General features: G+C 44.3%; 1 protein-coding gene across 1 annotated transcript; it reads right to left on the reverse strand.

The window, feature by feature from the left end:
• Positions 1-5,059: 5,059 nt before the first annotated feature.
• On the reverse strand, positions 5,060-7,845 carry LOC109759506 (uncharacterized). Its single transcript, XM_020318329.2, has 3 exons — positions 7,284-7,845; positions 6,693-6,922; positions 5,060-5,804 (listed from the first exon to the last, which is right to left on the reverse strand). Exons 1-3 carry the CDS (start codon positions 7,843-7,845, stop codon positions 5,202-5,204), a joined length of 1,395 nt encoding a protein of 464 aa, XP_020173918.1. The 3' UTR covers positions 5,060-5,201.
• Between the last annotated feature and the right edge of the window lie 5,309 nt (positions 7,846-13,154).

Genomic DNA, 13,154 nt, shown 5'->3' on the forward strand with positions numbered 1-13,154 from the left:
CGCACACAGATGTGACACGTTCCCTCTCGGAACCACGAGCCTTCTTGAGGGAAGCTCCGGTTTGCAAGAATCTTAAACCAAAGCCTGTCCCAATTCGGCCAAAAAAATTACCGCAGCATGTTCGTGCCATGTCATGAGACCATGCCAAGTTTCATGATTTTCTGGCGTGTTTTGGAATTACAGGAATTAAAAAACCAAGTTTCTCAATATTTCCGGCTGAGCCATGACGCCCAGATGTTTGAATTTCACTCTCATCTCTTGCATGGGACCTAGAAATTCACCCAAGGACACACATGTGATTTTTCAAACAACTATGGTGCCTGGAGCACGTGCTTGTAGTTCAAATTTGAATTATGCACATTAAATGCCCAGAAACTCAATTAATGTATAGAAAAGGCCAAACGAACACGGAATAATTCCAAAATTTAGCACAATACTTCTATTTGGCCTAATCTATCTATGTAAAAAAATTAAGGCGGGAGAAGGCAGTGTACGTATGTCGTTTCGCACACGGAGGTGACACGTTCCCTCTCGGAACCAGGAGCCTTCTTGAGGGAAGGTCCGGTTTGCAAGAAGCTTACACCAAAGCTTGTCCCAATTCGGCCAAAAAAATTACCGCAGCATGTTCGTGCCATGTCATCACACCATGCCAAGTTTCATGATTTTCAGCCGTGTTTTGGATTACAGGAATTAAAAAATCAAGTTTCTCAATCATTCCGGCCGAGCCACGACACCCAGATGTTTGAATTTCACTCTCATCTCTTGCATGGGACCTAGAAATTCACCCAAGGACACACATGTGATTTTTCAAACAACTTTGGTGCACTGGAGCATGTGCTCGTAGTTCAAATTTGAATTATGCACATTAAATGCCCAGAAACTCAATTAATGTATAAAAAAGGCGAAACGAGTCCGGAATAATTCCAAAATTTAGCACGGTACTTCTATTTGGTCTAATCTGGATGTGCAAAAACATTAAGGCAGGAGAAGGCAGTGTACGTATGTCGTTACGCACACGGGGGTGACACGTTCCCTCTCGGAACCACAAGCCTTCTTGAGGGAAGCTCCGGTTTGCAAGAATCTTAAACCAAAGCCTGTCCCAATTCGGCCAAAAAAATTACCGCAGCATGTTCATGCCATGTCATGAGACCATGCCAAGTTTCATGATTTTCTGGCGTGTTTTGGAATTACAGGAATTAAAAAACCAAGTTTCTCAATATTTCCGGCTGAGCCACGACGCCCAGATGTTTGAATTTCACTCTCATCTCTTGCATGGGACCTAGTAATTCACCCAAGGACACACATGTGATTTTTCAAACAACTATGGTTCCTGGAGCACGTGCTTGTAGTTCAAATTTGAATTATGCACATTAAATGCCCAGAAACTCAATTAATGTATAGAAAAGGCCAAACGAACACGGAATAATTCCAAAATTTAGCACGATACTTCTATTTGGCCTAATCTATCTATGTAAAAAAATTAAGGCGGGAGAAGGCAGTGTACGTATGTCGTTTCGCACACGGAGGTGACACGTTCCCTCTCGGAACCAGGAGCCTTCTTGAGGGAAGGTCCGGTTTGCAAGAAGCTTACACCAAAGCTTGTCCCAATTCGGCCAAAAAAATTACCGCAGCATGTTCGTGCCATGTCATCACACCATGCCAAGTTTCATGATTTTTAGCCGTGTTTTGGATTTACAGGAATTAAAAAATCAAGTTTCTCAATCATTCCGGCCGAGCCACGACACCCAGATGTTTGAATTTCACTCTCATCTCTTGCATGGGCCTATAAATTCACCCAAAGACACACATGTGATTTTTCAAACAACTTTGGTGCACTGCAGCACATGCTTGTAGTTCAAATTTGAATTATGCACATTAAATGCACAGAAACTCAATTAATGTATAAAAAGGCCAAACAAACACGGAATAATTCCAAAATTTAGCACGATACTTCTATTTGGTCTAATCTACCTCTGTAAAAAAATTAAGGCGGGAGAAGGCTGTGTACTTATGTTGTTTCGCACATGGAGGTGACGTTCCCTCTCCGGACCAGGAGACTTCTTGAGGGAAGCTCCGGTTTGCAAGAAGCTTACACCAAAGCTTGTCCCAATTCGGCCAAAAAATTTACTGCAGCATGTTGGTGCCATGTCATGACACCATGCCAAGTTTCATGATTTTCAGCCGTGTTTTGAATTTACAGGAATTAAAAAACCAAGTTTCTCAATCATTCCGGCTGAGCCACGACACCCAGATGTTTGAATTTATTCCCATTTCTTCCATGGGACCTATAAATTCACCTAAAGACACACATGTTATTTTTCAGCAAACTTTGATGCATTGGAGCGTGTGCTTGTAGTTCAAATTTGAATTATGCACATTAAATGCCCAGAAACTCAATTAATGCATAAAAATGCCAAACGAACCCGGAATAATTCCAAATTTAAACACGACACTCATGTACTAGTTGCATGTTCACTGTACGTAAATGTTCTAGCAATTCAGACACCATCATTTCCCTCCGTAACACCATTTTGTCTATCAAAACATAATGAAAAATCAGGTATACCACAAACAGTTTACTAGAAAGAATTGTGTGGGATGCGATATAAAATATCCTTGTGCACCGTCTTGTCTAGCTTACGCAGGAAGCTTCGTCATATACATTTCACCGCCCCCGCTGGAACCACACTTGCGCGCTAGTTTCTCGCGGCACCGAGCGAATTTTTTTTGCCACCACGGAAATATCTATCTCCCCGCCCCCTCCCTCCTACCAAAAGCCACATTTCCACTGTTCCTCCTTGCTTTCCAAGTTCAAACCTTCACTGCTGCTTACTGGCAGCTCAGCCTCCATCAATCAAAAGGCCCTCGATAAAACAACGATCACTTGCTACTTTCTGTAAGTAGTACTACTTCTGTCATTAAGTCTCTCTATATAGGTCAGCTCTTTCATTGCATGTATTTATAATTATCCTCACTATATTATGCAGATTGAAGATCGCCGAATTGAAGAAAAGACAAATCGGTGATATTGGGTTCATTAACACAAATCTCATAGATGCATATACGGTTGAAAAACATGCCAAAGAAGCCGAGGCCAATTTGCTACGATCGTTGGTATTAAATCAAAACAAAGATATAATACTCTTTCCTTACAACTTTAAGTGAGTGTTACTGTCTTGTGCATATTCGGTTTCCCTTATTAGTCCAGGTTATGGTAATGTAATTGATGACTTATGCATGCATGCGCAGCTTCCACTATATTCTCCTAGAGATTAAGCTTGAGCAGGGAGTAGTAACCGTCTTAGACTCAAGACGAAAAGATCCCCAGGACTATGCGAACATGACTCAAATGCTCGAGAAGTAAGTTAAATCGATCATTATCCACCATATCAGCAACTTTGTTCATTTCCTGATATCAAGTAATTATTTTCTTTGTCTGGCAGGTTTGGAGTAAATTCACCACAAAAGCTCCGGGACTGCCGAAGTAGCTGCAATTTAGACACCCGAAAGTAAGTACTATAGTAGCATGTTCCGCACATCTCCTAGTGATTCAAGCGCTAGTTTCATCAATACCATTTAGCATGCTTGCTTATCAGTTAGATTGACCTCTATTTCTTGTAAAGTGGTTGTGGCAGGAACAAGGGAATGATTTCTGTGGATACTACGTTTGCGAGTCTATCCGTCACACGACCTGTGAGCGGGGCTACTCTGACGAACAATATGAAGTGCGTAAGCAATAATATTCACAATTTTATTTTATTACCATCATTTGTGTCGAGTTTCATTTATTCATATATATATGTATTGACCCCCTTCTTCAAATTAGATGTTTCGGATGCGGGATGAACTCCTAGCAGAAGATCGTATGCGAGCAATTCAAGAGGAATTGGCGGCATTCTTCCTTGACCACGTGATCGCTGAAAACGGAGAATACTATGTGGACCCTGTGTTCTTACAATTTAATTAGGAGATTATATTGTAAAAGATAATTATTGTATATATGTAGCCGGTAGTGTCAGATAGATATACGAGAACTTGTTGTTCGACCAATCTCTCGGAGAAGGAGAGGTGGTCGATATCACTTCTCTCTGTATGCATATGTTCATGACGATCTTCTGTTTTCTTCATTTGCTTACTAGCTAGCGTGTCTAGTCCTCTCCATACGTATATAGTACGTAGCGTCGACCAAGCACGGAGATAAGAGAGGACACTTATCTCTATTAATTAGCTAGCTAACACAATATATGAAACACCTAAATTAACCCCCCCAAAACCCCCCAAACCCCCCCCCCCCTTCAAAAAAAAACAAAAACCCCAGCCCCTGAAATGCTGACGCGTGGATGCCTATTGGTCCCGGTTGGTGACACCAACCGGGACAAAAGGCCCCCCTGCCTGGGCTGGCAGCAGCGGCCACGTGGAGGACCTTCTGTCCCGGTTCGTGTAAGAACCGGGACTAAAGGGTTAGGGCTTTAATAACGACCCTTTAGTCCCGGTTTGAAAACCGGGACAAAAGGCCCTTACAAACCGGGGTAAAAGCCCCTTTTCCTACTAGTGTATATTGGTTATACCTAGCATGACGATGTTTTCGCGTCGTTTCCTTGTTGAAGGCATTGCTCAGATTTGGTCAGACTTTTTCTTCAGGGTGAAAACCTAGAATCTGACTTTTATTGGTTGGATCCGGTGACGAAGGCGCTTGAGCGTCGTTCCCTTTATGAAGGCGTTGCCGTTCAAGAATCTCGTTGTCCTTCTATTGTCAAAATATGGTTGGTGCAGATATAGTCATTGTCATAGGTTGTCGATCACTTTCGGGTTTTTTTCCTTGCTTCGGCATAGCTTCGGTCTTGTATGACTTTGCATTTTGCCGGCAAGTTTTTTAGTGTGTGTGCATTGGTGTTGGCTGTGTGCATCCTAGCTATGCAGAGACCGGGTGTGTGCTCATTGTGTTTGTATCCACTTGATGCTTCATTTTGATTCAATAAAATCCATCCTTCGTCGAAAAAGAAAAAAAGCAACCGAAAGTATAACATAGTACAATAAGTTATAGTCAGATCAGATAACACAATATAAAGTCGATACACAAACAGTTGGGAGTTGGGACACCATCCTACTTGCATAGCTGGCCGACATACAAATAATTCAACATTTTTACTAACGAGTAGTGATACATAGTAGATGGGCAAGATAGGTAGTAGATCCCTTGATCACAAGATTTCCATCTTGTCCTGTACAAACCACGACCAAGCAACGGTTACCTCCACCTCAAAGCCACCGACCAAGCATGTGCGCCGACTTACCCTGCAATACTGGGAAGGGAAGTAAAGAAGACCGGATACGGATGGACGGTCAGATCCCCCATAGGCTTGTATGGCAACTTGCAATCCTCCTTGTAGTCCTGCCGTAACAACCTTCCTTGACAGTGTAAGGTAACCATCATCCTCAGGAATCTTTTCAGCAGACTCAACCAGCACAACTTGCTCGCTTGTGGGATCAACATACTCTTCAGTAGAGAACGAGCAAGCAACCCGGCCTCCAAATTCGAAAAGAGACACTCCTCCAACCACTCGAATAGACAATATAGTTGCTTGGGCCGCTCTAGGAACTGTCTCAAGCCTCAATGTTGCCGAACAAGAGCGGCCAGAGAAAAAAGCAGCATCACCTCTAGAAGTGTAGTGGTTAGTAGCACTGATCAATGCAATATCTTGGGACTGATCTGTTCCAAATTTTATCTTTAGCTCGACTTCGAAGTCAACAGGTTCGTCAGCGACAATTGCACGAGAAGGGCCAGTCAGGTGCAAAAAAGGATCCTGCAAACATCATCATTGTCATTACTAATGCTTAACTGAAACGGACAGACATATAATGAGATAGTATGGAAAGTATTATAAAGGTGTAAATTTAAATAGACCATCACAACTTTTCTTAGGAACAAACTCAATGCCTTTTGGTTTCTCATAAATGGAACACAAGCTCCCATTTTCAGTAAACAAACTATAGATAGACTGATAGAGTATAAAGGTTGTGTGCTGCAAGACATGTTCACACAGGAAAGTTAGCCAAACTAGATATTACTTATTTACTGGGATGCATAGGCATAGTTAATCTGCATGCTACTTGCTTTTTGCTCGGGTGCATGCACAGGTGTTTTGCTCCTGCTAGAACTTTTATTATTTTTCCTCTTATCTTTATTTCTGTCCTGGACGTCTCTTTTAAGCGCCAGTGCATGCTCAAGTAGCTAGCTAGATAGGATGTCTTTCCTGCAAGGACGCCTAAATATTGTATCTTGTTAACTGAATATTGTATCCCATTAACTGAAAAAAGTAGCAGCCAGTCACCCAATCGAGCATTCAAGTTGCATCATTGTGGTACAAAGGCATCAAATAACTAATTGTCTGCATCCATATGAATGTGCATGGACAATCACCTGAAGGTGGGCATGTGACTTTTAGGAGGAAGGAAGGAAATCTGTTCAATATTACTGAAGGTACAATTGTGAAATGTAGTAACCAGATAAAAGAAATGAGTTGCTTCGATCAGGTTGTTTTCAGCCAAGAGTAATACTAATAACCAAGCTATGCTTTTCTTACTTAAGAACTAGCTGAGCCATATGGACATATTAAGTTTCTATGTTTGCTAGTATAATTACAAAAAATCACATGCATACAAGAGGAAGGGGAAAACCATTTCATACATACCTTTTCTGTGACTACTTGGCAGTTAGCCCTGGAGCAGGAGAAGAGAAGGTTGCGGTTAAAGTCCACAGCGTCTCGAGCAGCCACCACACCGTACACATCGAGTGGCCACTTCAAGTTCTCATTTAGGTCAAAGATTTTGAAGGAGTAGATCTGCAAGGCCTTGGTGATGTAACGAGAGGATTCAATGACACGAGGTGCAGAGTGCGTAGAGTACATAGGGGACAGTGTGGCTGCATCATCAATGTGGGTAGTGTTATATAAATCTAGAAATCAGTAAATCAAGGGACTAGAATATTCTTTTCACTATCCAAGAAGCAAAGCAGCAAGTGTTATGATTGCACTGATTGGGACATGTAGATTAATTAAACAATACTCCCTCCATTCCTAAATATAAGACCTTTTACAGTTTCCAATATGGACTAGATTTGGATGTATATAGACTTATTTAGAGTGTACATTCACTCATTTTGTTCCGTATGTAGTCCATATTGAATTCGCTAAAAAGTTTTATACTTAGGAAAGGAGGGAGTGGTAAAAAAGGAGCAAAGCGGACTAACAAGAGGAAATTAGGTGGATGAACTGTTATCTTACTTATATCATTGAAGCTGCCACACCGTAACACCGGACTGCCCCAAGTAGATTCCCAGCCGTTACGACGCTCTTTGAAAAGAGAAATTTCAGCATCCTCAGAAGATTCAGAAGAAATTGGCGATCCATGCGTGGCTATGGTTTCGGAGATGCTCAGACATTCTTGCGACAGGAGATGGAATAATCTGAGCTTCTCCAAGGGGATGGTGGCACTGAATTCTTTGCTCAGAGACTGGATCCGGTAGGCCAACTTGTGTGCCTCGTGCAAGAGCAGATCGAGGGCCTCCTCATGATTATCAACGAGGTACGGCAAACTCACCGGTTTGATTTCTTTGATCTTGTGGAGGGACATGTGCTCGACCAACTGAGGTGATATTGATCTCCCATCGCCATCTGCATCGTGGCGCTTTAGATAAGCCTTCTTTCCGGTGATCGTCGCCAGATTTCGGGACGTGATCTCGCTCCTCAGCAAAATGGTCTCCCACCTCAGGATCTCACGGTGACGACGAAGGGCGTCTACCAAGTATTTCTTCTCCGACGGGATCGACCCCCTGTCCATCTGCATCTTTTGGGCCTCTTTCTGCTTCGGCAACCGCCTTGGGTTTATTTTCCTTTTTTGCGAATAACCTACTCGATCCTACAGCTTTAGGGTTAACTTTAAGCCAAGATGATTGCTCTCGGCGCTTCTTCGAGTTCAGGTAGAGGAGAGGACGCAGACCGGGGCGGACTGAGCTTGCGAAAAGGAAGATAAGAAAAGGAAAAGGAAACTGTGAGATCCGGCGGCGGCCTGCACGGGTTTAGGGTTAAGAGACGAGAACCTCGAATCGATCGAATGGAATGGAAGGAGGAAAAAAAGGAGACGAGACGTACCAAGAGAAGAGACGCGCGTGGATATACTTGTTGAGCGCGTGTACAAGGCTGAGTGCGGCCTAAAACACGTCTACCTAAACCAGTACAGTAGGTATTATGCACGGCACGGCGACATATAAGGGAACCAACCCAACAAAAAAAGGAACGTATAAGATTAAGGGGTCCATCATGACGGCGTGGATTAGGTCGCGCGGCCGCGCGCACGACGGAAATTGATTTCGGCCTCGATCGTGAGCGCACGTCTGTCTCGTCTCTTAACCCTAAACCCTAAACTGAAACAGAGAGCGGCGGGCGGCCGGTCGATCTCGTCCCTCCTGCTGCTGCCTGCTAGGAAGGGAGATGGAGAGGGAGAGCGGACCCGGGAAAGAGCAGCGGCCTGATGAGTTGTGGATGCTGATAGAGGATATCATGTCCTTGGAGAAGGAGCGCAAAGACCTGCTTGACTCTCTTACTCCCGGGATTTCTCGCTGGGAGGACACCATCTCTGCAAGAGCAACGTCCAGGGTCTCCCGAAAGGGAATCATGGCCGAGAACACATCGTCCCTCTCCGTCCAGAAGAAGATGGAATCACTGCAGGTTAGCAAAGACGACAAAGGACTCGTAAACTACTTCGATTTCATCCTCCAAGACACGGAGGACTTGGGCCACCGGATGCTATCCATGTCACAATTTCTCTCGAGCTCCCGTGCCACCATCTCCTCGTACAAGGGCGAAGATCTGATTCGCACAACGTCCAGATTAATGAAAATCTCCAAGGATCTCTTCCACAAGCCTGCCGACGAGGCCGTGGAGGACGCAGCAGAGGAGATGAGGAAGGAGGAGAAGAAGGATGATGGTGAGAAGGAGATTGTGCTGTCCAACGAATTCTTGCGTCTCTCCTCCAATGTCAGGGAGAGACCCTACCTTTACAAGAATGAGTTGGCGATGATGTTCACGGAGGAGGACGAGGAGGAGTATGAGAGGGAGAAGGAGGCGGAGAGGGAGGCAGCGAGGGAGAGGGAGGAGAAGAGGAAGCAGTGGAAGCAAAAGAAGAAGAAGCAGCCGATGGTGGTGGCGCAAGCCCCTGACCAGCAGGAAACAAAATCCCCAATGGAGCGTCTCAAAGAGGGTATGGATACCGAGCTGCGACTTTTCGCCGGCCACCGTGGATACTGAGAAGATACAAACACCAGCAAGACGGGACAGTGCGGCCGGTTCCAAGATAAAAGTAAGTAAAACATGCATGCATGCTGCTTGGGTTACTCAACTTTATATGTCTAGCTAGTCTGTTTGCTCTATATATCTATACATGTCTCAAGGAACTTCAGCAGATCACCAACTTCCCCCCTCATTTTTCTGTATGTAAGAGAATGGCTCAATTTAGTCATCATATTATTAGATTTCTGACGACAGCTCACACTTTGGTTTGGTGCTGCAGCCACTTTGAGTCCTATGCAGTTTACACACTACACACCCGGTATCACCCTGCCCCCTGCTGCTCTCACTGGGACAACCGTGCAGATCTACTCCTTAAAAATTACTCGACTGCACAATGACCTCAAGTGGCCACTCTATGTCTACGGCGAGGTCGCTGCCCGGGACACCGTGGACCGCAACCGCAACCTTCTCTTCTGCCGATCAAAGTTTTATGGCCAAGTACTCACTGAAAATGTATGCATTGTTTTAGATTTAGTTTTCTCTTCATTTTCATCTCTTTTTTAAGTGTTTTTTCCCTTCTTCAGCAAAACATTCTATTCAAGTGAAATGATGATATAATGCTTGCAGCTCTTCCCTATGCTTGACTGGCCCTTCTTGTGCAATTGTAGCCGAGGATCCTGTTGACTTTGAAGTCAAACTAAGAATTATTGAGGGCGATGATGAGATCAAAGACAGAGTATTGATGAGTCTTAGCAAGCGTTACGACGGTTCAGAACAACCTTTATGCTTCCATGGTCCATGTGCAGTGCAGAGTTGAGCCTTGGGCGACTTGCTGCAACGGTCCAGGCAACTATCGTGGGGGTTCATATTGGTAAAGGGGGGTGGCCTTTTGAATGCGGAGGCCGAGTTACTTGCACCTCGTATTCTGCAGAGCTTGATGATCACTCATGTGATGAAGTTGTTTTGCTTGATTCCGCTGAAAAAATTCCTGAAGATGGTTTAGATGGGTATATTTCTCTTTCAAGGAGCGTTGTGTCAGTACAATTGCAAGGACGGTTGAAAGTTAGCATACAAGGCATACGAGCAGACGGGGAATCTGATCCTCCAGTCGATGTTGACTTCCATCCCCAGGATTGCAACGTAAGTATGGGTAGTTGTTTTGTCTATGGCACTAAGGTGGACATCACGGTTGCTTGGTCCCGGATTGTCCGAGACAAGATGGATTTACTAATTGAGGGTTATTCTTATCAGGCGTAGTGTGCTGTCTTGCCCATCTAATATGTTTGCTAGTGGTATGTTATTTGTATGTCGGCCAGCTATGCAAGTAGGATGACGTCCCAACTATTTGTGTATTTCTCTCTATTGTGTGTTATCTGATCTGACTATAACTTATTGTACTATGTTATTTGTTCGACTTTATATTGTACTATCGGATCTCACTATACCTTATTGTACTATTATATGTTATTATACTTTTGGTTGCTTGGCACGTCTAGTGCATTTAATTTCCCACCTGCTGCCATTGATGGCTTGTTTGTGGACATTGCATAAGTCAGGCCTGTGAGCTGGTGATCTACCAAATCATCATAAGTGTTGGAAATATGAGCAATTTACCAAATAATTTTATTAATAGAAATACTATATAAAGCATGACTAATATAGCAGAGATAAAACAAGTCATGCGATTTGACAGAGAGAGGGTAAATAGTATCTGCATATATGAAGTAGAGCCTAACATATGTAGGGCAAACACTAGAACAAGGAAATATGGCAGGACCTCTAACAGAAAGAGCAAGAACACGTACGGGACAGCAGCAGTAGCAATAGCACTGGACTTGGGGTCGGTGTCCTCGCCAGCCATGTCGTCGAGGAGGTTGTCGACGTCGGGGAAGAACTCGTCGTCGGGGAAGTAGTCGTCGGAGTCCAGGGCGTCCGTGATGAAGAAGTCAGTAGTCGCGCGGAGCGCTCCCCAAAAACCTTATCACCCTTCTCCCGTACATGACTCAAAAGGTGCGGTTTCGAAGGCCTACTATCCTGACCTGCGGTGCACGCCGCAAGCCGGGATGGGGAAGAGCGTAGCAGCAGTGCAGTGCTCAGGAACTTGGTGGCGAGAGGGAGATGGTCTTTCTGACGTGTCTCTCTGGAGAGGAGCGACCTCTCTTATATAGGCACAGGAGAGAGAGGCGAACATGCTGTGATGGGAGGGAGACGAAGCCAACAGGCAGCAGGCGAAGAGGTGCGCCGTTCGTATTCAATCTCCACTACAACAAAAACCTTTCAGCTCGACTCATTCCCGCAACCCGCGGCGCGGCGCGGCGCGGCGCGGCGCGTCGTGGCGAGGCGGGCGGCGGAGGAGGAGCGCGCGTGGATGTCCCTCTTGTTCTCATGCTCATACATGTGGGGAAAGAACCTCCCTTATAAAGAGGTCCAACTCCCTCTAAACTAGCAATGTGGGACTAAACTTTAGTAGTTCCCCTTGCCTTGCACGAATGGGCTAAGTGGGCCTCTAGGATTTATTAGGATTTTCTGAAATTGTTATTGGACTGGCCCATAAATAGATAAAATTTCAGCAATCCCCCACCAGATCCTAGAGGCACATAGAATTTGCCTTTAGTTTCAAAACATTGTTTTATATACAGGTACTACAGTGGAGACTGTTAAATTGAACTTCCACCTAGAACTCTATGCTACACTAGTAAGCAACTTGAACAGTGGACTAGGCCTTGATCTGCAAGTTTTCTGTGAATCTAGCTTCACACAAAGCCTTGACCGATATTTGGCTACCGTGGGTCTTCCCCGCGGGTGGAGCTTATGCGTAATACTCCGAGACCTTTCATGAGTTTACTAGAGAGCACCCTCCTCTCATAGATTGCGACGTTCAACAATCAGACTCATATAGATGCGTTCTTCAAAAGATGTTCTGCAGGACAACATCTCTGCTTTAATGAGCCACTTAGAACACATTAAGATATAATTAACCTGCCATGCAGATTAGGAGAGTATTGCATATTCATGGAGTGGTATATTGTTAATAGTAAGGATACTCTCCTCTCAGTTAACCAACAGTTTGTCTTCCACATCTAATTCATAGGATCTCCGATCACATAGACTAGGTTACCACTGTGAACAACTCATATTGTGGGTCTCATACCCATCTCCTACGGCATTATCTATCACATTACGTGATAGATCCTTAGTAAAAGGATCTGCCAGATTTTAGACGTTTGGATGTAATCCAATGCAATAACTCCGGAGTTTCTCATTTTTCTGACAGATTTTAACCTTCTCTGAACGTGTCTTGATGACTTCATGTTATCCTTTGAGCTGCTCACTTTCGTGATCACAGTTTGATTGTCGTAGTTCATAAGGATACCCGGTACAGGTTTCTCAACAACCGACAAGTCATTCAAGAGCCGACGAAACCAATCTGCTTCAACCGTAGCTATATGTAGTGCTGTGAGTTCTGCTTCCATTGTTGACCTCGTTAAGATGGTCTGTTTGCAAGACTTCCAAGAAACAGCGCCACCTCCATGAGTGAATACATATCCGTTTGTGGCCTTTATCTCATCAGCATCTGAGATCCAGTTTGAGTCACTATACCCTTCAAGCACCTTTGGGTGCCTAGTGTAGTGAATTCCATAGTTCGTAGTGCCTTTCAAATAACGCAAAACTCTCTCTAGAGCTTACCAATGCACATCTCCTGGTTTTGAGATAAACCGACTCAGTTTGCTAACCGAAAAAGAGATGTCAGGTCTTGTAGCACTGGCTAAGTACATAAGCGAGCCAATAATCTGAGAATATTTCAATTGATCTCTAGCAATTCTTCAATTCTTTCGAAGCAGCACGCTAGCATCATATGGTGTTGGA

This window comes from Aegilops tauschii, chromosome 2 (genome assembly GCF_002575655.3).
Source record: "Aegilops tauschii subsp. strangulata cultivar AL8/78 chromosome 2, Aet v6.0, whole genome shotgun sequence".
Lineage (NCBI taxonomy): Eukaryota > Viridiplantae > Streptophyta > Magnoliopsida > Poales > Poaceae > Aegilops > Aegilops tauschii.